This window comes from Loxodonta africana, chromosome 13 (assembly GCF_030014295.1).
Source record: "Loxodonta africana isolate mLoxAfr1 chromosome 13, mLoxAfr1.hap2, whole genome shotgun sequence".
In the NCBI taxonomy this organism is placed as follows: Eukaryota; Metazoa; Chordata; class Mammalia; order Proboscidea; family Elephantidae; genus Loxodonta; species Loxodonta africana.
In genome coordinates, this window is record NC_087354.1 from 50,486,481 (window position 1) to 50,511,285 (window position 24,805).

The 24,805-nt window shown below is 51.9% G+C and overlaps 1 protein-coding gene across 1 annotated transcript in view; it reads left to right on the plus strand.

Moving 5' to 3' along the window:
* IGDCC4 (immunoglobulin superfamily DCC subclass member 4) overlaps positions 1–24,745 on the plus strand; it is a 37,732-nt gene extending 12,987 nt beyond the window's left edge. Inside the window, exons 4-20 of the mRNA XM_064267390.1 lie at positions 5,646–5,782; positions 7,190–7,330; positions 10,660–10,815; positions 11,654–12,067; positions 12,575–12,739; positions 13,288–13,425; positions 13,688–13,858; positions 15,300–15,536; positions 15,671–15,772; positions 17,053–17,236; positions 17,957–18,084; positions 19,690–19,860; positions 20,151–20,288; positions 21,548–21,653; positions 22,152–22,380; positions 23,262–23,423; positions 23,817–24,745. Coding sequence (XP_064123460.1) covers positions 5,646–5,782; positions 7,190–7,330; positions 10,660–10,815; positions 11,654–12,067; positions 12,575–12,739; positions 13,288–13,425; positions 13,688–13,858; positions 15,300–15,536; positions 15,671–15,772; positions 17,053–17,236; positions 17,957–18,084; positions 19,690–19,860; positions 20,151–20,288; positions 21,548–21,653; positions 22,152–22,380; positions 23,262–23,423; positions 23,817–24,224 — 3,187 coding nt within the window. The 3' untranslated portion in view covers positions 24,225–24,745. The remainder of the gene's footprint in view (positions 1–5,645; positions 5,783–7,189; positions 7,331–10,659; positions 10,816–11,653; positions 12,068–12,574; positions 12,740–13,287; positions 13,426–13,687; positions 13,859–15,299; positions 15,537–15,670; positions 15,773–17,052; positions 17,237–17,956; positions 18,085–19,689; positions 19,861–20,150; positions 20,289–21,547; positions 21,654–22,151; positions 22,381–23,261; positions 23,424–23,816) is intronic.
* Positions 24,746–24,805: the final 60 nt, after the last annotated feature.

A 24,805-nucleotide genomic window follows, 5' to 3' on the forward strand; every position in this document is an offset into this window, starting at 1 on the left:
TCCAGACTTTTTTCCTATACTTTCTATAACCGTTCTCTTGAAAAACTTGGGTTAATCTGTTCCTATTGTTTTTTTGTTCAATTATCTTTTCAAAAACAAAAATAGGATTATATTGGTGTACAACTTTCCCCCCACACCTCTGCACTTAACATATAATGAACATCCAGGTCTGTGTATACAGATATGGTAGATATTGTTATTTGTATTGTTAAATGAGGAAAATAAGAGTCAGAGATGAAAGTAACTTGCCCCAGGTTGCACAGCCAGTATCCAGGCCCATCCACTCAGAGCCCCAGGGTGGAGGACCCTCAGGTCCTCAAAGGTGTGACTTGGTGGTTGGGGCAGGAGAGCCACAGGGTCTGAAGAAGCTCATGCTGCTAGTGGGCTTAGAGATTCCATTGTCCAACTGCAGTTCAGGACAGAGAAGTGACTTCCCAAAGTCTTTCAGCAAACCAGCGGGGTTCAGACCTTGTCCCCAACATCTAGTTTGGGCGTTGTCCTGTGAAGCCACGGGACTCTCCCAGGAGGCCAGTGCTGCCAGTTCCTGGGCTCTGGAGCGTTTGCCCCCAAGTCCTCTGAAAAGTGATCCTCATCTATAAATAAGCCAGGCTCACATGTCCCAGCACATTGTGTGGGAAATAAAGACATGTCAAAAACAGCGACTTGATTATGCCCAAGGTATGTATTTTTGTGCATGCCCAGATATAGTACATGTACAAATATGCTATTCATAAATTCAGCCCAGTGATTTGAAGGAGACCATATGCCTGGGTGTAGGGTGCACACACATGCAGCTAATAAACACTCTCTGTCAGAATAGATGTGTATATTTTTGGAATAGTTGGCGAGGACTAGACCCAGAGGCAACTCCCTTCACCTTAATGCTAATTGCAAATAATAGGGGATAATTTTTTCTGCCATGGGAACCAGTAATCGATGACAGCAAAGTTTCCCAAATTTTCAGGCATTCACAAACACCTTCATCATTTTTGTCACCCCATACCATTTATCTAATCACTTAATACTTTTTTTTAAATCAACTCACTCGTCTGTAACTATAACACATATTCAAAGGGAATATTATCTCCTTGCAGCTGATGGAAACCAACAACACTTGCCCTAAAGAGAAGGTAGCCATAAAAATAAACAGATAACCACTGGAATAAAAAAAAAGTGTGTCTGGATCCATGTGAAATCACTTTGTTATCACCACTCATTCACATTTTAAGAAACATGAATTAATGGACTTGCATAACATGGGCTCCCTAGTCCAGCCTCCTGCTCTACCCATTTCCAGGGTTCATCATGTCATCAACCTCCTGTGACCCTTGTCTAGCGTCCCATTTCCCTGGGTGGATCTCTCAAGGGCTTAGGGTGAGGGCTCCTTGGTCACTGGGAAACTCAGAGCAGCTGTGTCATTTCTTTTGCGTCCTTGAATCCCCGGCCCCAAGTGGCCTTTTGGGGATGGGGTAGCAGGCTCAGGTTTGGGCTTACAAAAAGAATAGTCCCGCTTCTTTTTGAATCAAGGTTGTTTTCATTCTAGAAGTAGTTATTTTGTTTTATTTGAAACTTGTATTTGTTTTTAAATGATGAAATATTCCAACTTTACAGACAGGAAAAAAAAGTCACCTACCAACTGAACACAATAATGATGCTTTTGAGTGTTCTTTTCCAGTCTTTTAAAATATGCATATGGTTTACACCATTGTAAACATGTGCTTAGAGCTGACAGCTCATAAATCGTGTTTATGTCTGTTATCTGTATGAGTCTCAGAGCACATCAAGAGGGTTAGGGGCATGACTAGACAGGGCAGGAGTGATTTAACCCATTTTTCAGATGAGAAGCCTAAGGCCCAGACATGTGATGTCACTTACTAAAGTCATGTAGGTGGGAACCAGTTCATTCTTCATATAGCCACAGCAGCTTCTATGTCAGAGCCTGGAGTTACAGGACAAAGTGTACAGGGGCACCTGCTCTTTGCTTTAATTTTAATATATTTCCAAACGACTGCATATTCACTGTAAAGAAAAACAACAAGAACATAATAAATAAGAATCCCCAGTAACCCCACTCCCAGAGAAAACCCCTGGGAATGATATAAGCTTTACCACCCCTTGACTTCTGTGTGTATCCTAACACGTATCATTTATTTATTTTCCAAAAATGGAATTGCTTCATAAGCAATGTGACTTTTTTTTCCCACTATCCAATAATATCCCGGACAGCTTTCCAAGGACAGAACTCCTGAACACATTTCAACAAAACAAAGTCTTAGATGAACGTTGCTCCTTTATTGACGGCGACAACAGTACCGTGTGCAGGGAACGGTATCCACTCATTCACTGAATAGACATAATTAAGGAAGTATCACTTGTCAAAGGAGATGTGGGCTCTTGGGGACCATGGAAGTTCGGGATTAGAAAGAGTAGGCAGTTCCTGGTGGGAACACTACAGGCACAGTTGGCTAGCAAAACTGAAGTGGGAGAGGGAAGGAAGAAGGTTGCTGGAGCCAGAGTATGAGTTGGTGGAGGCCTGGTGTGGAGGTGAGGGAACCTTGTTTCCCCGATGGGTCCTGTTTGCCCTTCCCCCACCTGTCCTTACCCATCAATTTTTCCATGGCAGCAGGCTGGGTCCTGGCCCAGGATATCACCTTCAACCACTGCTAGCCTGCCCGTCCCCTTCCCCTTGTTTGGCCCCAGCACGATGTGGCCAAACCCACAGGGGCAGCCACTGGAGCTAAGGGTAAGAGGCTGGGGGCAGAGGTGGGTTTGCCTGTGGGATGAAGTGATGCAGGCTTATTTTTTCCCTCTAAATCCCTGTCAAGCCAAAGCAGCTGTGGCTGGAACTCCCAGCGCCGTTCCTCCCACAGGGAGCCCTGGTGGTGCAGTGGTTAAGGGTTACAGCTGCTAACCAAAAGGTCAGCAGTTTGAATCCACCAGCCACTCCTTAGAAACCCTATGGGCGCTTCTACTCTGTCCTATAAGGTCTATATGAGTCAGAATCAACTTGATGGCAAAGGGTTTTCCTTCCACAGAAGAGTTGGTGCAAATGGTTAACGTGCTGAGATGCTAACAGAAAGGTTGGAGGTTCGAGTCTACCCAGAGGCACCTTGGAAGAAAGGCCTGGCAATATACTTCCAAAAAATCAGCCACTGAAAACCCAATGGAGCACAGTTCTACTGCATACACTTAGGGTTTCCTTCAGTTGGAGTCGACTCAACAGCCAACTGTTTCCGCCCCGCCCCCCCAACCCTTGAGCTAGTTCTCCTCTCGCATGTTTATATTTTCTCATACTAGGGTGGGGAAGAACCTGGTTTCCCATGAGTGGAAGGATTTCCACAGACTGCAGAGCTGTCTTGTTCCCTCTGACCATACCCAGCCTCCACCCCAGGCTCCAGCACCATTTGCTCTATTGAGAAGCTAGGACTTAACCTGGAGCTGACCCTGCAGGATTACAGTCAGTGGACTCAGGGGGAACCCACTCACCCCCTGCCTGAGCCAGAGCCCACTGTGCTCCCCACCTCTCAACCCCCACGGAGACCTCCCTGCCCTGGAGTACACGTCTCTCCAGCAAAGTCTCTGGGCCTTTCTAGTCTTCTAACTGTGATGTCAGAAAACAGCACCCTCATCCATCCCCTCCCTTCCTAGGTAAGGTGCCTGTTGACAGGAGCACACTGGGGACTCACCCCCTCCAGGGCATCCTCAGCCATCTGATGGTGGGTGCTGAGACAGGGAAGGGGGGAAGAACGTGGGGTTTGGCACCAGGAAACCTGGATTCAAGTTTTAACTCTGCTTCTGCCTTGTTACTAGGTGCCATCGAGTCAATTCCAACTCATAGCAACCCTGTAGGACAGAGCAGAACTGCCCCTTAGGGTTTCCAAGGCTGTAATATTTATGGAAGCAGATCGCCACAGCTTTCTCCCTTGGAGCAGCTGGTGGGTTCAAATCACCCACCTTTCAGTTAGCAGTCAAGTGCTTAACCACTGCCCACCAGGGCTCCTTTGCAAGACCCTAGGAAAATATTCTACATCCTGCTAGCCTGTTTGGTCACCAGTAAAATGGGGGTTGTGATCTCCCTCTATCTCTTGGGCTTGTTTTGAGGGTCAGATAGGATAGTGTGAGTAAGTAGAAGGGATTTATTTTATCAGGAGAGGAAGGATGTAATACAGACAGAGAGTGAAAACATTCAAACTCTGTGGAAGGGTATACAATGAAGAGTGAGTCTCCCACCCTCGGATTCCAGGATCCCAGATCCCCTCCCCAGAGACCACCACCGTTCCCAGGGATATTCTGTGCATGTACAAGCGTATATACATACACATCCCCACACGTCGTTCTGCACCAAACACATTTTGGAGATTCTCTTGTATTAGCACAAGGGGAGCTGCCTCCTCCTCAACAAGACACTTGCCACTTGAACCGTTTTTATGTGCACAATTCAGTAATATTCATTACATTCTTCATGTTGTGCAATCCTCACCACTATCTGCTTCCAAGTTTTTTCATTCCCCTTCAGAGAAACTCAATACCCCTTAAGCAATAACTCCCTGCTTCCTCCTCCCACTCTCAGCTGGTAACCACTAATAAACTTTGGGCTCTATGCCTTTGTCGACTCTAAATATTTCATATAAGTGGGATCATGATATTTGTCCTTTTGTAGCTGGCTGATTTCATTCAGCATAATGTTTTCAAGGTTCTTCCATGTCATAGCATGTATCAGAACTTCGTTTCTCTTTATGGCTGACTAATATTTCATTGCGTGGATACACCACTTTTGTTTATCCATTCATCTGCTGATGGACGCTTGACTTGTTTACACCTACTGGCTGTTGTGAATAATGCTGCAGTGAACACTGGTGTACAAGTGTCTGAGTCCCTGCTTTCAAGTCTTCTGGGTATATACCTAGGAGGGGAATTGCTGGGTTATATGGTAATTCTGTGTTTAACCTTCTGAGGGACAGCCAAACTGTTTTTAACAGCAGCTGCACCATTTTATAATCCTACCAGCAATAGATGAGGGTCCCAGTTTCTCTACATATCTCCTTTTAACAACTGCCCAGGATCCATTGTATGAATGTACCTAAACTGATTTAGCCAGTGCCTGCCCTACAGATGGACACTTGGGTTGTATCCAGTCTTTTGCTATTACATACAGTGCTGAAGTGAGTATCATTAAACATAGGTTTTTGCACACATATATGAAGGTATCTGTGGGATAAAGTCCTAGCGGTGGCATTTCTGGATCAAAAGGTAGGTGTTTTTTCTGTTTTTAACATTTCTTCTCGATTGCAGTATACACAACCGAAATACATTCATTGTTAGGTGCAGTTGTGATTTTGAGATATCAACCAACTTATTCTTGAATAAGGGTGTATCTGTCAGCATGGCCACCAACAAAGCCAGAGGGTCTTGCCTCTCTCCTCTCATCCACACGGGTGTTATTAAACCTTCTGACCTTTGCCTGTCTGGGAGGTGAAGATGGTATCTTGTAGTTTTAATTTGCATTTCTTTTTTATGAATGATGCTTGAAAGTGAAATGCTCTAGGTATTTCAGACTGGAGTGGGAGATAGGCCCAGTTGGGGCACCACCGCCCTGCCCCCGGGACCCTGCCCACCTCACAACCGCCCTCTTCCCCCTTTCCAAGGCTCATCACTCTTCCCAACGGCGTCCTCCAGATCCTGGACATTCAGGAGAGCGACGCAGGCTCCTACCGCTGCGTGGCCACCAACTCAGCTCACCAGCGCCTCAGCCAGGAGGCTGTACTCAGTGTGGCCCCTAGAGGTAAGGGAGCTGGCAAGGAGGGGGAGAGAAACCTGGTTTCCTGAGTCAGCCGCCTCAGAGCTAGGAGGGTCCTCAAGAGGTCCAGCCCCTGCCTTCAGATAGGTGAAGGGATATCAGTCCATCGAAGACTAATTAGGTGAAGGGGTGTGAGTCCCACTGGGCAGGTGAGGCAATGAAGCCCAGTGGGGCAAGAGCCACCCAGCAAGTCAGAGATAGAACAGGCTGGAGACCAAATCTCAGGAATCCCAGCCCAGGACTCCCCACTTCCTGTGGAACCTCTGTTCCCTTGGGTTGGACAGAGCATTCAAGGCTGGGGACGGGAGTGGGGAGGGGAGGTATCTGAGAGAGGTCTGTCAGTGCCCTGAAGCCCTTTCTCTCCTTCCGCTCCCTGTACCCAGAGGGCCCCGGGCAGTGAGGGATTCCCTCTGGGGTGTCTCCTGTGAAGAGAAGCCTGGGCCCCCATCGCCTAGTGCTGCAGTCCTTCTCTCCATTTCACTGAAAAGCTTCTGTCCCAGGGTAACCACGTAGGAAGGGCTCAGGCTTTGGGGTCAGAAAGACCTGGTTTGAATCCTGGCTTCTCTACTCACCATCTGTGTAACCCTGGGCTCCTTATCAAATGTCCAGCTCCAGGGTGGTTGTGAGAATATCTGATATAAGAGAGTAAAATGCCTGGCACCTAGCGGATGTTCAACAGCTCTTACCTCGGGCCTCCCAGAAAGGCCCCCGCACTGGCCTCCCTCTGCCAGTCACCCTTCTCCTACCCCCAATCCCCATTTCCCACTTAGTTGGTGACCACTCACTCTAGATACCCACCTGAGCCTGGGGTCTCTGCTGCCACCTGCTGGACAAACAAGGTATTCACTATGCTGTCCCAGGGGGCCAGGGTCACACTGAGAACTGGGCAGAGAATCCCAGCTCAAAGAGCTGCCTAGCTGGCAGAAACCCGAGCCCAAGCGCACCCCCACTTTTTGTTTGTGGGGAACCTGAAGTCCTTTGGGGAAGGGGCTTGCCTACAGTCACACACACATTAGTGACAGTGCTGGCACTAGGAACTAAGACCATTGACTCTAAGTCCAGGGCTTTGCCCGTGACCCTGATGGTTCTCTGCCAGGCGAGTGGATTAGTTTGGGATGGAGGAATGGGGCAGGTATGGGTCTGTCCAGTCATTTTTCTGATGCTGAATCAGAGGTCAGGTTATTCTTCCCCTGGCCCTGAGTTCCAGTCTCAGCTCTGCTGTGTGACTCTGTGACTTTGGGTCTCACTTTCCCCATCTCTTAAATTGCTGTCAGATCTGCTATTGTGGCTCCCTGCCCACCTGCCTCACCAGGTTACTGAGAGCGTCAGGTGAGACACTGCGTGTGAAGATACATAACGGTAAGGGTGCCTGCTGGCTTGCTCTCTCTCCAGGGTCCCTGGCACCCACCAGGCAGCAGGACGTGGTCATCGTGGCAGCCCCGGAGAACACCACTGTGGTGTCTGGTCAGAGTGTGGTGATGGAGTGTGTGGCCTCGGCCGATCCCACCCCTTTTGTGTCCTGGGTCCGACAGGGTGAGTGAAGGGGCAGACGTAGAGGGGAGGGGGCATTGGAAAGGTGGGGTGTGGCATCTCACATGCGCCCCAAGTTAGGGAGCTATAAGGGACTGCTCTGGTGAACAATCACCTTCTCATGTGGTGGGAATTCCTCTCCCAGGGCTGAGTGTGGCTGGAAAGCAAGGCCGAGCTGCTGGGGAACACGCTTAACTATCCCATCTGTGTAGCATTTTTCCTTTACAAAGCACGAGGAGTCTGCCATTCACAAAATCACTACTGAGACCCTAAATAGGACAGGCACTGTGCTAGGTTCTCCACTTTACTCATTGTGGTTCCTCACAACAGTGCTCAAGTTTGAGAGCTGTGAGGGTGTCCCACAGCCAGCAAGTCCGGTGGAGCTGTTCCCTTTGACTACAAAGCCGGCGCCTGGTCTACCCCAGCGTGCTTCTGCCTTTGTGGGCCTGGCATTCTGCTGGGCCCAGTGAATAAATACACAGATGAGAGAGACACACACCCTGTCCTCCGAACTCATAGTCTGGGTGAGGGAGATAAGACACAGAGCCGTGAAAAGAGGTTTGACCGTATCAGGCAGTGAGCAATTAACGCCAAGTGGGGCTGAGTCACCGGAAATGCTATCAGGGCAGCAAGAGCTCTGAGCCAAACAGCACTTTTTGGTCTGCTTAGCACATTCACACCCATTCTCCTGTCAGAGCCTTCCAAGAGCCCTCTAAGGAGAGCAGGGGCCAGGACCATTCTTCCCTGAGAAGGAAGCTGACTTTCAGAGAGGCAGGTGACAGAGCCACCACCCAAACTTCAGAGCCTTATGTTTCAGGTACAACACTCCTTGCAGTCCTGTGAGGAAGGAAGGCAAGGATTATTGTTTCCATTTGCCGATGAGAAGTGATTTGTCCAAATTAAGACACCTGGGTGGTACAAGTGGTTTGTGATCAACTACTCACCTAAAGGTTGGTGGTTCGATCCTACTCAGTGGTGCCGCGGAGGAAAGCCCTGGAGATCTGCTTCTGTAAAGGTTCCAAACCAAACCATTGCCATCCAGTCGATTCTGACTCATAGCGACCCCTACAGGACAGAGTGGAACTGCGCTAGGGTCATAGCGACTCTATAGGACAGAGTGGAACTGCGCTATGGGGTCATAGCGACCCCACAGGACAGAGTGGAACTGCGCTATAGGGTCATAGCGACCCCATAGGACAGAGTGAAACTGCGCTATAGGGTTTCCAAGGAGCAGCTGGTGGAACTCAAACTGCTGACCTTTTGGTTAGCAGCAGGGCTCTTAACCACCGTGCCACTAAAAAAAACGCTAGGGCTCCTTTATAAAGATTACAGCCAAGAAAACTCTATGGAGCAGTTCTACTCTGTTACACACGAGGTCACCATGAATCAGAATCAGCTTGATGGCGACAGGTTTGGTTTTTGGTTTCGTCCCAAATTAATGGCAGACACAGGTCTTGAACCCAGCTCTCTTTACCCTTCTTCCCTGGCTCATTCTATCACCCTCCACTGCCTCCTTGTTATAAGTCTCTACATTCAAAAGAGAGTACATATATATATATATATATATATATATATATATATATATATATATATATATATACACTGAACTGATGAAATAGAAGAGTGCTAGTATCTTTGTGCCTCCCCCACCTGCATCACCTCAAGGGATTTGTGACACTTGCCTAGTTAGTGGGATCCCAGGGGCCAGCAGGCCATCTGACTATTATTGGGGTAAGCCTGTAATGTCGCCCAGAAGTCCTAATATCAATGTTTCTCAAATCCAGACCGGCCATCAGAATCACCTAGGGAGCTTGTTAAAACTGTAGGCTCCCTCCCTTGGCCCCTGGAGAGTTGTGACCCAGGAATCGCAAGGTTTAACAATTGCCCGAGGTCCTTGTTACTGAAAGTGGGTCCTGGGACTTGCGACCTGCCGCTAGTTAGAAATGCAGAAGCTCAGGCCCTGCCCCAGGCGTCTGCATCTTAACAAGATCCCCTGGGATTCTGTGATTTGTGCACACCGTAAAGGTTGGAGGATTGCTCGCCTGGACCATCCTGACACCGAGGTCCTTCCTGGGAACTCACTGGGAGAAACCGCTAAGGCTTTCCTAGAGACTGGGAAAAGGAGGGCTGGAAAAGGACAGCATTCCTGACCCCAGGCACTCTTCCCCTTCCAGCCACCTACTTTACTAAGTTGAGGAAGTGCAGCATTCTTTTGTTGTTATTGTTTTTTCCTGACTGCAAAAGCCATACGTGTTCATTGTAGAAAACTAGGAAAAGACAGAAGCCAGAAAATAAGCCACCACCCGGACATAAAAACTGTTAACATACAAATGTGTTTTCTTCCACATTCTTAAATGCGTTTGCATATTTCCCCTCGACGGCAGTAGGTTTATTGACAGCATACCGAATTTACAGTTCTGAATTCTATTTTCATCCAACAGTATATCAGCAATATTTTCTCATCTTTAAAATGTCTTCAGAAATGAATTAAAAAAAAAAAACTTTTTTTTTTTTAATAATAATCCCAGCATTTGATGTTGGATTTTCAAGCCCTTTCCAGTTGTCCACCAATCCAGTTAATGCTGCAGTGATTGTCCTTGTTCACAAATTCTTGCCTGTAATTCTGATCATCTCCCAGGACAGGTTCCCACAAGTGGAATCACTGGTTTCAAGGTCCAGGGGGAGCCCCTTTACAGCCCCGTCAGCAGCTGCCCCTTCACCAGCAGTGCAAATGACTTTTAAAAACTCCCAATTTGACAGACGAGAAGTGGCACCTGTGCTTTGATTTCTTTGCTAGTGAGGGTGATCGCTGTTCTGTGTTTCTTGGCCATTTGTCTTTCTTCTCTGGATATTCTGTTCATGTCCAGAAGACAGGGGTTTCTTAAATGTTTTTCATTATACATCAAGATAAAAGTTCCTGCAGGTATTCAAATCTTAGGTCCTGGTCAGATATTACCATCATGTACTGGGCTGTGGCTCTAGGGGAGGAGTATGTCCTTCTGGAGAGAAATGAACTTGACAATAATGATAACAGTAATAACTGACTTGTGTACAGAGCAAGTATGATGTGCCTGGCACTGTGACAGGGATTCTCACAGACCTGATTCTTTTCACCCTCACAGCAGCTCTTCAGGCTAGGGACTATCTCCCCATTCTACAGGTGGAGACGCTAGGGCTCAGAGAAGTCCCAGGCTAAACAGGTGGATAAACCGAGATTCCAACCCGGGACTTTGTGTTTACTTAACCTGTGTGTACAGGGGCTTGGAGCTCCTCCGGAGAGTGGAGGGACGGGCAGTCCCAAGCGCCGCAGCTGTCCCCCTTTCCTCCCCCAGATGGGAAGCCCATCTCCACCGATGTCATTGTCTTGGGCCGCACCAACCTACTGATCGCCAGCGCGCAGCCCCGGCATTCTGGCGTCTACGTCTGCCGCGCCAACAAGCCCCGCACTCGCGACTTCGCCACTGCGGCTGCTGAGCTCCGCGTGCTGGGTGAGGCAGGCGGTCAAGTGGGGGCCCTGAGGCGTGAGGGTGGGGAGGGGACGGGGTTGAGGCGGGCTAGCTAGGGCTGAGGGGAGAGTGTGTTAGTAGGACTGAGGGGTGATCCTGGGGGTGGAAGGGAATGGAGGTACGGTTAGGGAGGCCTGGCTCACAGGGGAGTCCCTAGTAAGGATGCTTTGAAGGGGATGAGACTGGGTAATTGGGGAAGGGGAGGTGGTGGGAGGAGATTAGGGGATGGAATGGGAGGAGTTGAGTCGGGAAGGGAAGAGTAGGGTGATTTAGGACGCATTTCAGATGATTGGGGTGGGGAGGGTTTGTCTGGGTGGGACTGAGATATTGGAGGACGAGAGAGTGGTCAGGGTGGGATCTAGTTAATTGGGGGAGATAGAGGCGTGGTCTGGGTGGTGCTAAGAAAACAGGGATAGGGCTGGGATAACGGGGGAACAGGGGTGGGGGGGTGTTGGGGCGTCATTGGAGGGGAGGGGGAAAAGAGGTGAGTTTATTCAGGCAGTGGGGTTAGATCTGGGCGGAGGTGGGGTATAATGTAGGGGAGGCTGAGGAAAAAAAAATTTTTTTTTTTTTTAAGCTTGGGGTCTATTAGGGAGAGGAGGAGATTGGTCAGTGTGGGACAGGGGTAAATGGCGGGGGGTGGGGGGAGGAGGGTAGATCTGCGCTGAACTGGAGTATTTTGGGGAGGGGTGAATCAGGGAGAAGTCGGAGTGATTGGAAGGGAATGAGGGTCGCCCCGGCGGGCGAGGCTGGGGTATTGGGGGAGGGCGGAGCTCCTGGTGGCTGGAGCCCACGGTCAGCGTCCCCGTGCCGTCCCCAGCGGCCCCGGTCATCTCGCAGGCCCCAGAAGCGCTGTCGCGGACGCGAGCGAGCACTGCGCGCTTCGTGTGCCGCGCGTCTGGGGAACCGCGGCCAGCGCTGCGCTGGCTGCACGACGGGGCGCCCCTGCGGCCCAACGGGCGCGTCAAGGTGCAGGGCGGCGGCGGAAGCTTGGTCATCACCCAGATCGGCCTGCAGGACGCCGGCTACTACCAGTGTGTGGCGGAGAACGGCGCGGGCACAGCGTGCGCCGCCGCGCCTCTGGCGGTGGTGGTGCGCGAAGGGCTGCCCAGCGCGCCCACGCGGGTCACGGCCACGCCGCTGAGCAGCTCCGCGGTGCTCGTGGCCTGGGAGCGGCCCGAGCTGCACAGCGAGCAGATCATCGGCTTCTCCCTCCACTACCAGAAGGCACGGGGTACGTCCCTGGGGCAGTGGGAGCTGGGAAGGGATGCAGGTTGGGCGACTGAAGGGTTTACTGGTGGGTGCCTTTGTGATGGAGTGGGATAGGGTTGGATCCTAGGAGAAATAGACTAGGCCATGGTTCTTCCGCCTGGTGCTGGAGGAACCCACGTGTGGCACATTTTCTCCTCAGCTACATTTTTGAGGGAGGAGGGAGAGGGTGCTTCTCCTCCCAGAGGAAATGCCAGGGGATCTCAGGAGCCACCTCCCACCCCTGCTTTCTGACTTCAGCAACAGTCACTTTAATGAAAGGTCACAAAGAACTTCCTAACCGGCAAAGGAATTAATACAGTGGAACTAGAAGCCAGGGGAGTTTACATGCTCTCGCTCAGGAGATTATCTGGGATGGTTTAGCTAAAACAGACTACTCCAGAGGCTGGCACAATCTGAGGGATACCTAGAAAGCTTCCTGCTGGCTGGTGACTGGGTGACAGTCCCCTTGCCCCGTATGTCACCATCCCAGGCATAGACAATGTGGAGTACCAGTTTGCAGTGAACAATGACACCACAGAGCTACAAGTTCGAGACCTGGAGCCCAACACCGACTACGAATTCTATGTAGTGGCATACTCCCAGCTGGGGGCCAGCCGCACCTCAGCCCCAGTGCTGGTCCACACACTGGATGACGGTAGGTTCTGACCTGCCCAGAGAATCCCCTGGGGATGGTGGTCTGGCTTCTTTTTACTAGTGCACACCAAGGTGCCTTTACCTGCCTCGTGTCGTATTTTGTACTCTTAAGGGTGTGGGTAAGGATTCTTCTTCCCAATTTACTGAGGCCCAAACGAGGAGAGTGACTTGCCCAAGGTTATAGCACAGCTGAGGTTCAAGCCCAGGTCTTGTGCTTCCTTATATCCTATACCCCTTCTCCCCAACACCCATGTCAGGGTAGGGGCTGGTGACATTAACCCATTGTATGTGGAAGACTGTGCCCCAAATCTTGCTCTAGCTTCAGGTTGAAGGGATGCCCTCTCCTCACACAAGCAACATCACACCAGGACTTTGGGAATCTCTGGGGCCCAGTCCCCTCATCCTCCAGCATGGGGCTCCCCTGAAAAGCCCCCTTACTCTCTCAGATCCTGGTCTTGGTCCTGCTAATGACTTGCTGTGTGACTAGGACAAACCGCCCCAGGACCTCACCTTCCAAGTCCAGGCTTATGCTGATGTTCTCTGTCTTAGTCCCCGGCGCAGCACCCCAGCTCTCCCTGTCCAGCCCCAGCCCCTCGGACATCAGGGTGGCGTGGCTGCCCCTGCCTCCTGGCCTGAGCAATGGGCACGTGGTGAAGTACAAGATAGAGTATGGTTTGGGAAAGGAAGGTGAGTGGGGACAGGGTGCAGGCTTCCCATGGTCGGGAATCATTCATGTGAAGGGTTGGTTACAGCGGCTGGGGACCTGAGCTGGGTGGGGAGAGTCAAAGGAAATTGAGTGCTGTGGTGTCTGCACAGTCAGTGCTGAGAGGACCTCAGGCTCCGGTGGACGCAGAGGAACTAGGATGTGAAGTGGAGGAGTTGGTGGAGGGAGTCTAGGGGCCATGGTCCTCAGGTGGCCATCCGGCAGCCCTCTTTCCTCTCCCAGCAGATCAGATTTTCTCCACTGAGGTGCCAGGGAATCAGACAGAGCTTACGCTGAACTCGCTTCAGCCCAACAAGGTGTATCGAGTACGGATCTCGGCTGGCACAGGCGCAGGCTATGGGACTCCCTCCCAGTGGACCCAGCATAGGGTGCCCAGTATGCACAACCAGAGCCACGGTACGGGGTCACGGGGACAGGGCGAGTGGTGTGAGTGACTGTGTGGGTGTATGTGTGCCTTAGTACCCAGCGCCCCACCATCCCCCTCTGTCAGATACATGCCATGGCTCCCCACTGCTTGCCAGGTGTCTTAGTCATCTAGTGCTGCTATAACAGAAATACCACAAGTACATGGCTTTAACAAAGAGAAATTTCCTCACAGTAAAGTAGGCTAAAAGCCCAAAGTCAGGACGTCAGCTCCAGGGGAAGGCTTTCTCTCTCTGTAGGCCTTCTCATCAATGTTCCCCTGGACTAAGTGCTTCTCTGCGCAGGGACTCCAGGTCCAAAGAACACGCTCTGCTCCCAGCACTGCTTTCTTGGTGGTGTGAGGTCCCCTCGTCTCTCTGCTTGCTTCTTTCTTTTGTATCTCTAGAGATTGCCTCCAGACACAATCCAGTCTTGTAGAATGAGTCCTGCCTCAGTAACACAACTGCTGCCCATGCTCCTTCATTAACATCATAGAGGCAGGATTTACAACATATAGGAAAATCACACAATACTGGAAATCATGGCCCAGCCAAATTGATACACACATTTTTGGGAGCACATAATTCAATCCATGACACCAAATGAGGGAGGCCGGGGCACAGAGGCCAATGGCCGTCTCAAGTCTGCCTTCTTCTATCTATTGTGTGATCTTGGACAAACCATTCACAACTCTGAGTCTTCATCTACTTCAAGGGAGGGAGCAAAGATTAATGATATAATGTGAACAAAGTGCTTAGTACAGAATAAAAGCCCACTGTATTATGGTTATTATGATTGTTGTTTTCATTGAGAGGCCGTATAGTAGAACGATTAATACAGACTGGAGCTGAATACAAAACCTGGTGCACATACTACCTGTGGCCGTGGGAAAGTTACTTAACTTCTCTGAGCCTCAGTTTTCTTATCTGTCAGATGGGGATGATAGAATTTTAGCTCTTTTATAGAGTAGTGAGAATCATGTTAAAATACACAGGCAAAGCGTTCAGAACAGTGTCTGACACTCGCGAGCTCTCCGCTCTGGCTGCACCCCTCTTTCCAGCCTCAGCATCCCCTAAACCCCCTCCCTGACAGTATCTATACATTTGTTCATTCTATTCATATAGAGCCCTGCTCTGGGCCAAGTACTGTAAGCCTGCCCCAGGTGTTCTTTGTCAATGCCCAGGCAACACCTGTATCCCCAGCACTCTGTGCTTGTACAACAGTGGGGTCACTGTAGACCTGGTCTGCCTGGCACTTAGGGTGCTTGAGTGACTGAATACTGATGGGTTGGGGGGACGCTGGCAAGGATCTCACTGAACGAGTGTCTTCCTGCTTTTTGCTTCCTCCTGCCTCCTCCCCGCTCTCATCCCTGGCCCCCTTCCCTTTGTCTCCCACTCTGGGTACCCTTTTTCCCACCTGACACATCTGCCTGCAGTCCCGTTTGCCCCTGCAGAGTTGAAGGTGCGGGCAAGGATGGAGTCCCTGGTGGTGTCATGGCAGCCACCCCCTCACCCTGCCCAGATCTCTGGCTACAAACTGTACTGGCGGGAGGTGGGGGCCGAGGAGGAGGCCAATGGCGAGAGCCCCCCAGGGGGCCGTGGAGACCAGGCTTGGGATGTGGGGCCTGTCCGGCTCAAGAAGAAAGTGAAGCAGTATGAGCTGACCCAGCTAGGTGAGGAGGGCTGGGGGGAGGAGGAAGGGCCGAGGCAGACAAGGGGCCAAGCTAAATGCAGGAAGTCTCTCTGGGGCCGGGGAGTGACCCTAGAGGTCCATCTAGCCAGTGAGCGACCCTGTGACTTTCCCTAGTTCCTGGCCAGCTGTACGAGGTGAAGCTCGTGGCATTCAACAAGCATGAGGATGGCTATGCAGCGGTGTGGAAGGGCAAGACGGAGAAGGCTCCCACGCCAGGTGAGGGTGGCTGGGGGCAAGGCAGCCTGGGGCTCAGGTCAGGGGTCTGTGTGCTGCTGCTTCTCCCTCTGCTCTGAGGCATTCTGCTAGCCTCAGCCCAACCCTCAAACCTATTCTCCTAGTGTCTGTAGTCCTCTGTAGCTCCAGACAGCCTCTGTTGTAGAGAAGCTCCATACAAAGCTCCAGTTAGTACACTTTTAGGCCTGTTACCATATGTTCGTTGTCTGTGAGCAGGTGCTCATTTGAAAGGTTTGGACAGAGAGAGGCCCCTTGGTGGATCAGTGACTCCTGACCCCAAGTTTGGCCTTAAAACAATTTTTTAAAACATCTTTACCCGTATCACCTTGTCTATCATATTATCACTCAACTCTGGATGATAAGCAGGGAGAGTGTCCCTATGTGGCCCACCAGGACACAAGGGCTCAGAGAGGTAAAGGGACTCATCCAAGGTCACACGGAGCTGAGACTAGAACCAGGACTCCTGGTTCCCAGACAGAAGTCTGTCCACTGCAGTTCATGGCTTGTGGCCCTGTATGGGACACCTTGGCTGACCATCATGACACTCCCTTGTCCCTAACTCCCCAGGCTGACTTTTAACCATGTGGCTTAGTGGAAGGAGCATTCAACCAGGAGCCAAGAAACCTGGGTTCTAATTCTAGTTTGTTCATTCATTCGTTCAGCAAATATTTACTGTCTACTACGTGCCAGCTCTGTTCTGGGAATTTAGTGGTGAACAACAAAAAAAAGGTACCTGCACTCATGGAGTTTATTTGATTTTATGTGTATATAATAAATACTTATCACAGAGTACTTTCTGTATGCCAGACACTTTTCTGTCTACTTCACAAATACTAATTTATTACTCATAACAATCCTATGAGGTAGGTACTATTATCAGCCCCACTCTACAGAATAGGGATGGGGGCACAGAGAGTTTAAGTAACTTGTTCAAGGTCACACAGCTAGTAAGTGACAGAGCTGGAATTTGAACCAAGGCAATCTGGCTCCAGAGTCTATGCTCTTAACTACCATGATTGCTACTTCTTTCTACCACGTTCTTACATACTAGTGTTTCATGGTCTGCTATATGTACGGCCTTGGCAAAAGTCTCTTAAATTCTTGGAAACCTCAGTTTCCTCATCTATGGAGTGGGAATGATGCCACCCAACTCACAGGATCAGAAGGGACAGAGTAGGGGAAGGTGTCTTGGGGAGAGTTAACCACTGTACATATGTAAGGGTGACTGGCCTCTCGCCCTTCCCACACTCTTCACCTTCCAGACCTCCCCATCCAGAGGGGGCCACCCTTGCCACCTGCCCACGTCCACGCAGAGTCAAACAGCTCCACGTCCATTTGGCTTCGGTGGAAAAAGCCAGACTTCACCACAGTCAAGATTGTCAACTACACAGTGCGCTTCAGCCCTTGGGGACTCAGGAATGCCTCCTTGGTCACCTATTACACCAGGTGGGGGAGAGGCACTGATGCTGTAAGCGGGGAGGAGGAGTAGGTGGAGGTGGGGATAGGGAAGCAGGTGGCTGTGGGGAGGGGGACATTTCACTGTTCACCTCTGACACTGGGGGCACATCAAGGGTCTGCACAGGGTCTGCTTCCTTGCTGTCTGGCCTGATGGTAACAGGTAGAAAAGGACTGTCCATCTATCCCATCCCCTCACAAGAGAGCCTTATACTCAACCCTTGGAGAACAAGATACAAGACGGACCTATTCTCCAACCTCGGGGGGCTCCCAGTGTGATGGGGACGAGACAGCCCAGCCCTACCCTGAGAGCCCCCAGACAGATGGGAAGACAGAGCTCCTGCCCTGAGGAGCTGCGGCTCTGGCAGGGGATCACTGCAAAAGCAACAGAAGTATATAGTTGCAGCCAAAGCAAGGTTAAGCCAAGGGGAAGCTACATCAGAGACCGGTTCCTTGGGTAGGGAATAGCTTGGATTAATCCAGGAAGGGGGCCTGGAGGAGGAGCCTGGCTTTGTGAGTAGACATGGACCAGCGGTACCAGACCTCGCTGTAGGGCTTCTCGGTGGGTGTGAGTGGGCCCCATGCCAGGGAGCAGTTTCAGTTTCCAGAATCGGGTGGAGCTGGGGCTGGGACAACACGGTAGATTCGAAGGAGTTTACTCTGCTGGGTCAATGGGCTGAAAGCACTAGTCACCATTCCTTGCCTCAACAGCTCCGGTGAAGACATTCTCATCGGCGGGCTGAAGCCATTCACCAAATACGAATTTGCAGTACAGTCCCACGGTGTAGACATGGATGGGCCTTTTGGCTCTGTGGTAGAGCGCTCCACCCTGCCTGACCGTGAGTGGACCTTTGGCCCCTTGGCCACCAACCTATCTTTTACCCAACTCCTTCTCTCTCCAGCAGCTCTCTTCTCTGAAACATCCCTCAGAAGCAGTAAGTGTTTGTCATTTGCTTTGCATTTGTATAGAACAGCCCTTGTGCTGGTCTTAACCATTTACCTGTAAGAGTGTTGATGACATGGGATTTAGGTGAGTGGCTTCTTAAAAGGCTGTGGCAAGACTTCACTGACAAGGCCAGGTGGGGGAGGCAAGAGTCTTAGATTCTCATTCTGGTCCCCATCCTGTCCCTGACACACAGGGAGACTATGGGCAGGTCCCTTCCCCATCCAGGGCCTCAGTGGCCTTATCTGTAAAAGAAGATGGGACCATTCACTCTGCAAACCTGGCTCTTGGATCCATAAGAACCATCTAGAAATGGCACTTCACAGGACAGATGGAATTTTCTTCTCACAGCAGAAGTTCTTGGGTTCTGCTAGTCTGAAGACTGTTTACCTTCTCAGTCGACAGAAGATGGTCGTCCTCTGTCCCAGGAGCTGAAATAGGAAGATGCGTGTGGCGTGCAGGGTGTGTGGTGGGGGAGGCCCTCAGGTCTCATGAATTAGCTTTCAAAAAATACTTATCAATTGTTTCTCACCCACCTGTAACCTCAACTGTTATGGTTTAAAACTGCACAGGGACTTTAGGGAGACCTGATGCATTCCGAAAGGAGGCTTTATGTCACAGGATCTCCAGCTCAACTGTTGGTGCTACTAGAGGAGGGTTGTTCCTCTCCGTTTGCAGACAAGGAGCCTGGAGCCTGAAAAGTGGAGACTCACCTGGGGTCAAAGAGGGTTCCTGGTGGCCCGTGATGTTGTGGCTCTGTTATGCCTTAGAGCCCTGAGACCCATTACACCCTTGAACCTCGGAGTCCCTTCTCTAGTCACCAGTCACTTTGGGTCCCTACCTCTCACCTTCCTCAGCCATCTCCCCTGCCCACCTCCCAGGATTCACTTTTTCTCTTAAAATGAAACACAGACCCTTCTGCAGTGGTACTTCTCCAACCAAGATTCCCGTGAGTCTGTGGAAGCCTGTGCCTGGGGTGGGCGTAGACAAAAGCTACGTAGGACATCCTCATGTACAACCAATTTTACTTGAAGATTTCCTGGGGGAAAATTGGAATTTGAAATGATAAGTAATATTAAAACATTATTAATATTAAACTTTACTATGGAATAGGTGCAAACATAGTAGGAGAGTTAAAAGTAAAATGTGAGCCTTCCAAAAATTTTTGAGCTCTGCCCCCCAGGCCCCCAGAATTCCAGAACAGTCTCCCCAACTCTTAGAAGTATTTGGGTGTGGAAGTCTGAGGAGCTGTGCTCCAAGGATTGGGCAGAGCTGAGTGGAAAAGCGTTTCTGAAAGGATAGGGATCGTGGTAAAGCCCTTTCTCCCCCTACTGTTTTCCAGAAATTCCAGATGTCATCTTTGCATGACCCTTGAGGGTTTGTGGTTTGTTCACTGAAGGGGAATGGAGGGAGACCGTGTCCTCCTGCTCAGTCTACCAGCTGCCACAGAGCCAGGGCTCACAGTGACCCTGCCTCTTCCATCTCCACCCCTGCACCTCAGGGCCCTCCACGCCCCCGTCAGACCTGCGCCTAAGCCCCCTGACGCCGTCCACCGTCCGGCTGCACTGGTGCCCCCCCACGGAACCCAACGGAGAGATTGTGGAATACCTGATCCTATACAGTAACAACCACACCCAGCCCGAGCACCAGTGGACCCTGGTCACCACAGAGGGTGAGGGCTCCCGCTCCAGCTCACCCACCCACAGGGCATCTAAGCAGGAGCTTCTCCACCCTCTTTTCCCCTTCCCAACTCCCCCAGCGACTGGATTAGCAGTGAGAGTGCCACTGAGGTTTGTTTTAGGGGCTGGGAGGAGTAGAACAGTAGGGAGTTGCTGCTACCTGAGTGGGGCGAGGGAGGGGTGGGGGGACAGCAGCAATTCTCAGTCCTGCTTCCCTGTCCATCCCTGCATCCCACCCCTAGCCTATCCACCAACCCTGCTCTCCCTGCTGCCACTTCCCCAGGAAACATCTTCAGTGCTGAGGTACATGGCCTAGAAAGCGACACTAGGTACTTCTTCAAGATGGGGGCACGCACGGAGGTGGGGCCTGGGCCCTTCTCTGGCCTGCAGGATGTGATCACTCTCCAGGAGAAGCTCTCAGGTACAAGGGCAGGGAGGACAGAGTGGGGTCCACCCTGGGTCCCTAGAGGCCACTAGAGACGCCCCTGGAGTTGACTTGGATGCTTCCAACCCGCCAAAGCCATCTCTTCCAAGCCCCTGCCTCTGGGTACAATTATCTTTTTGTTGCTCTGGGCAGCTGCCCTCCTGGTTTGGTGGGGAGAAGGAGAATTTGAAGGGGACGTTGATGTGGATGAGTGATGATTTGAATGGGAGGCCAGGTTTATGAGGGACTGGCTTAGTTGGTAAGCCCTGGTGGCATAGTAGTTAAGAGCTCTGTTGCTGATCAAAAACTCAGCAGTTCAAATCCACTAGCCGCTCCTTGGAAACCCTACAGGGCAGTTCTACTCTGTCCTATAGGGTCACTATGAGTAGGAATCAACTTGACAGCAATGGGGTTTTGGTTGGTTTGGTTTGGAGACCTTCCTGAAGGGGTTCCAGTTTCTTTGGGAGACTGATTTGACTGGAGGATTGGCTTAGTGAGGTGACGAGCTTTATGGGATGGAGGCAAGCAGCAGGACCAGCTACATAATTTGCAGGGCCCAGTGCAAAATGAAAATTTGGGGTCCCTTCATTTCATTAAAACATTGTCAAGACAGAAGGTGGCTGAATGGACATGGAAATACAGGGTGGAGAGAAGAAGTGTGCTGTCTCATTAGGGGGAGAGCAACTAGGAGTATATAGTAAGGTGTATATAAATTTTTGTATGAGAGACTGACTGTATTTGTAAACTTTCACTTCCCCCAAAAAAACAAACCCAGTGCCATTGAGTCGATTCTGACTCATAGTGACCCTATAGGGCAGAGTAGAACTGCCCCATAGAGTTTCCAAGGAGCGCCTGGCAGATTTGAACTGCCGACTGCTTGGTTAACAGCCGTAGCACTTAACCACTGTGAACCAAGGGTTTCCAAACTTTCACTTAAAGCACAACAAAAATTAAAAAAAAAAATCATCAAGAATTTCAAGCTGGTGGCAGCAGAACATTAAACTAAGTACAGGGCCCTTCTGAGCATGGGACCCCGTGTGGCCGCACAGTCCTGGTGGGCAGGAAAGGCTGTGTTTCTTTGAAAGGCCAGTTTGATGGGGAAGGCACAATGTCTGGATGTCTGGCAGAGAGGGCAGATGGAGGAGGGAGAGGGAGTTGTTGTCCTATCAGGGCATGCATCAGAAGACTGGGAGTGTCTGAGACTCGGTACCCCCTCCTGTCTTTGACCTGCTGTGCCCCCTGCTCTCCCCTGCCAGACCCCTTGGACGTGCACTCAGTCACAGGCATCATCGTGGGCGTCTGCCTGGGCCTCCTGTGCCTGCTGGCCTGCATGTGTGCTGGCCTGCGCCGCAGCCCCCACAGGTGGGCCGGGGAGCCAGTCCGACTGCAGGGGCCAGATTTCCAGGAAAGGCTGCAAAGATGGGAGAGCAGGAAGGTGGCCACACTTTCCCCTCGGCACCCCCAGGAGCCCCATTACAGTTCGAACTCTGGGATGGAGGGATGAGGTCATCATGGGAATGGGGAGGTGGACTTACGGAGACCCCAGCCCACCAGCCACGCACCCCACCCGCCTCAGGGGCAGGCACAGACAGAACTGCCTTTCTCTCCCTTCCTCTGAAAGCTGCCAGCATCTGGGAAAGAAGCCCCCAGTCTCCAAATTCCTGGAGCCAAGAGAGGGAGGGTCTCCTCTGCAGTGACCTTTGAACAATCAGGGAGTTTTCTATTCATTGCACAGATGAGGAAACCAAGTCCCAGAGCAGGGCAGGGACCTACACAGAGCCATAGGCCGCTCTGAATCCCAGGCCCACCCCCACCCCTCACCCTTTGACCACTGTGCCTTGCTCCCATCCTTCCTTTCAGGGAAGCCCTCCCAGGCTTGTCCTCCACCGCCACCACTGGGAACCCGGCGCTGTACTCCCGAGCTCGGCTTGGTCCCCCCAGCCCCCCAGCTCCCCACGAACTGGAGTCCCTCGTGCACCCCCCTCCTCAGGACTGGTCCCCACCGCCCTCAGACATCGAGGACAGGGCTGAAGTGCACAGCCTTATGGGTGGTGGCGTTTCTGACTGTCGGGGTCACTCCAAGCGAAAGGTGAGCCGGAGCCTGGATGAGTCTCTTGCCAGGTTAGAGGCCCGCACTGTGGCTCATTCCCGAACAGGACACCAGGGGGCGCAAGAGCACAGCTTGTGCCCCTGTGAGCGAAGCCAAGCCCCAGTCCGTCCCCCGTCCCTTCCCCCACCCCCCCGCCCCCCGGTCCTTCTGGGCCAGCTGCCGAGGAGAAGGGGTTTTCTCCCTTCTCCATGAAAGGGTTGGCAGGGCAAGAAGCAGATGGGCCTCCATCCCCTGGCAGACTAGGTCAGCCTGGTTCTCACGGAGGGGAGGGCCCCCAATGGATCGTAGGTGACTCAGGAGGCTGGAAAAGCCAGCTCTCTCTTCATCCTGGGAGCTGGGAAGGCCTCTAAGTCTCAGCCTTCGCTGACATGGGCAAAGACACTGGTCAGTTTGGCTGTTGCCAGGTGGGACCAGGACCAGTGTAAGGCCAGGCTCCCTCAGGGCAGGCGCCCTCTATGCCATGGATGGTGGCACCTCACTCCCTACTCTGACCCACCCTCTCAGACCCCTGGGTCCTCCTCTCACCCTCTCCCCTCTCACACTCTCCGTGCCTCTGTGGTGAAGGAGACCTGGCCTTGCCTGGAAGCCTGCAGGCTTTGACAGAGCATCTGGTATCAGGCTTTTCTGCAGGAGGGCTTTTCCCTCCAAATCCTCCCCCACTGACACTCAGCTTGGTTCTGTGCTCCTCCCCCAGAGCCTGGGGAAGGGATTTAGCAGAGAACCTGTCAGGGAGGGAAATAGCAGGGGCCAGCACACAGGGCCCCCTTTTTCCCCACACTCCATCCACTTCCCTCCCTGTTTCTCAAGTCCAGCCAAGGCTGGTCCTGTCCCTCAATACTCCCGCTTCTTGCCCTGTACAGATCTCCTGGGGTCAGCCTGCTGGGCCAAGCTGGGCAGGCTCCTGGACAGGCTGTGAGCTTCCCCAGGAGGGCCCCATGCCCTCTCTGGCCCGAGCCCTGCTGCCCCCTGCTGGAACCGGACAGACACTGTTACTGCAGGCTCTGGTGTATGATGCCATAAAGGTCAGTGTGCTGGGGGAGGAAGGAGTCCCTGGGTGGGCAGAAGAAAGGCCTGGCAATCTAGTTTCAAAAAATCATCTGTTGAAAACCCTACAGGGTTGCCATGAGTCAGAATCTACTCAAAGGCAAATTGTTTAGGCTTTTTTGTCTCCTGGGGGGAAGGAGAAGGAAAGGAGGGAAGGGTTCCCATACTTGTGAAGAAGAAGCAGTGAGTTCTCTGGAGACCTCAGGAAGGTATTTTCCACAGGACAGAAGCCTAGCCAAGAGACTCCTAGAGCCTCCAAAGGTCGAGTGGGTGGCAGGCAGGCCAGTTTGTGGGAATCTGTATTTCACCTGGGTTGGGATGGTTGCTCTCAGTGACGGTCAGTTTGTCGTAGTGTTTTCTGCTCTGACCAGGGCAACGAGAGGAAGAAGCCACCCCCAGCCTGCGGAAACCAGGTGGAGGCTGAAGTCATTGTCCACTCTGACTTCAGTGCATCCAAAGGGAACCCTGACCTCCATCTCCAAGACTTGGAACCTGAGGCTGCCCTGCCTTCGGACGCTCCTAACCTCACCTCAGGTGTTGGGGATCTACGGCAAGGGGCAGCCTGGCTCGACCTGGAGCTGGAAGGGTGTGAACAGGCAGCCACTGGGTCAGACAGACTTACTTGCCTGCCAGAGGCAGCCAGTGCTTCCTGCCCCTATCCAGACCTCCCACCCAGTCAGACTCTGGAGGAGGCCCCTGGGAACAGCTGCCAGCCAAAGTCCCCATGCCCCCTAGCAGCCAGCCCTGCTCTGCCTAGAGTCCCAGTCTCCTCGGCCTAGATCCCCTAGAGGGTGCAGTTTGGAGCAGGCTGGTGGGAATCACGGGCAATGGCATGAGTGGCCATGGATTTCACATGTGTCCCTGAAGCTACTGAACATCAGCGAGCTATCTGCAGCCTTCTAGGGTGAGGGGAGAGGAAGAAATGGATTATTCATTCTTTCTGTATTCTTTGCTACACATATGTGATATGTGAGAGACATGTGAGACACAGCCACCTGTGATGTGTACATGTGTGGGGCACATGTATGTGTGCTGGTTGGTGAGCTGGGGAACCCGGGCCCAAGCAGTGCTCACTACTGCCTAGCCGATCCCCCAGGTCTGGACAATGCTCAGAGTGGTCAGCCCCAGCCCGGTGAGCCCCACCTGCATCACCAGCCTTGTATTACACACTCTGAGAGTGTCTCCAGTGCCCTGTCTACAAAGACAACCCTGGCCCATCTTCCTGTCCAGCTGGGCTGAGCGCACGCGGGCTCTCAATGCCCAGCATCTTAGCTGCATTGCCTCCCGCACCCCTATTGCCCAGATTGAGGGGGCGACCCTGGCTCCCCTCAGAGCAGCTCAGCGTTTCATTTTGTAAGGT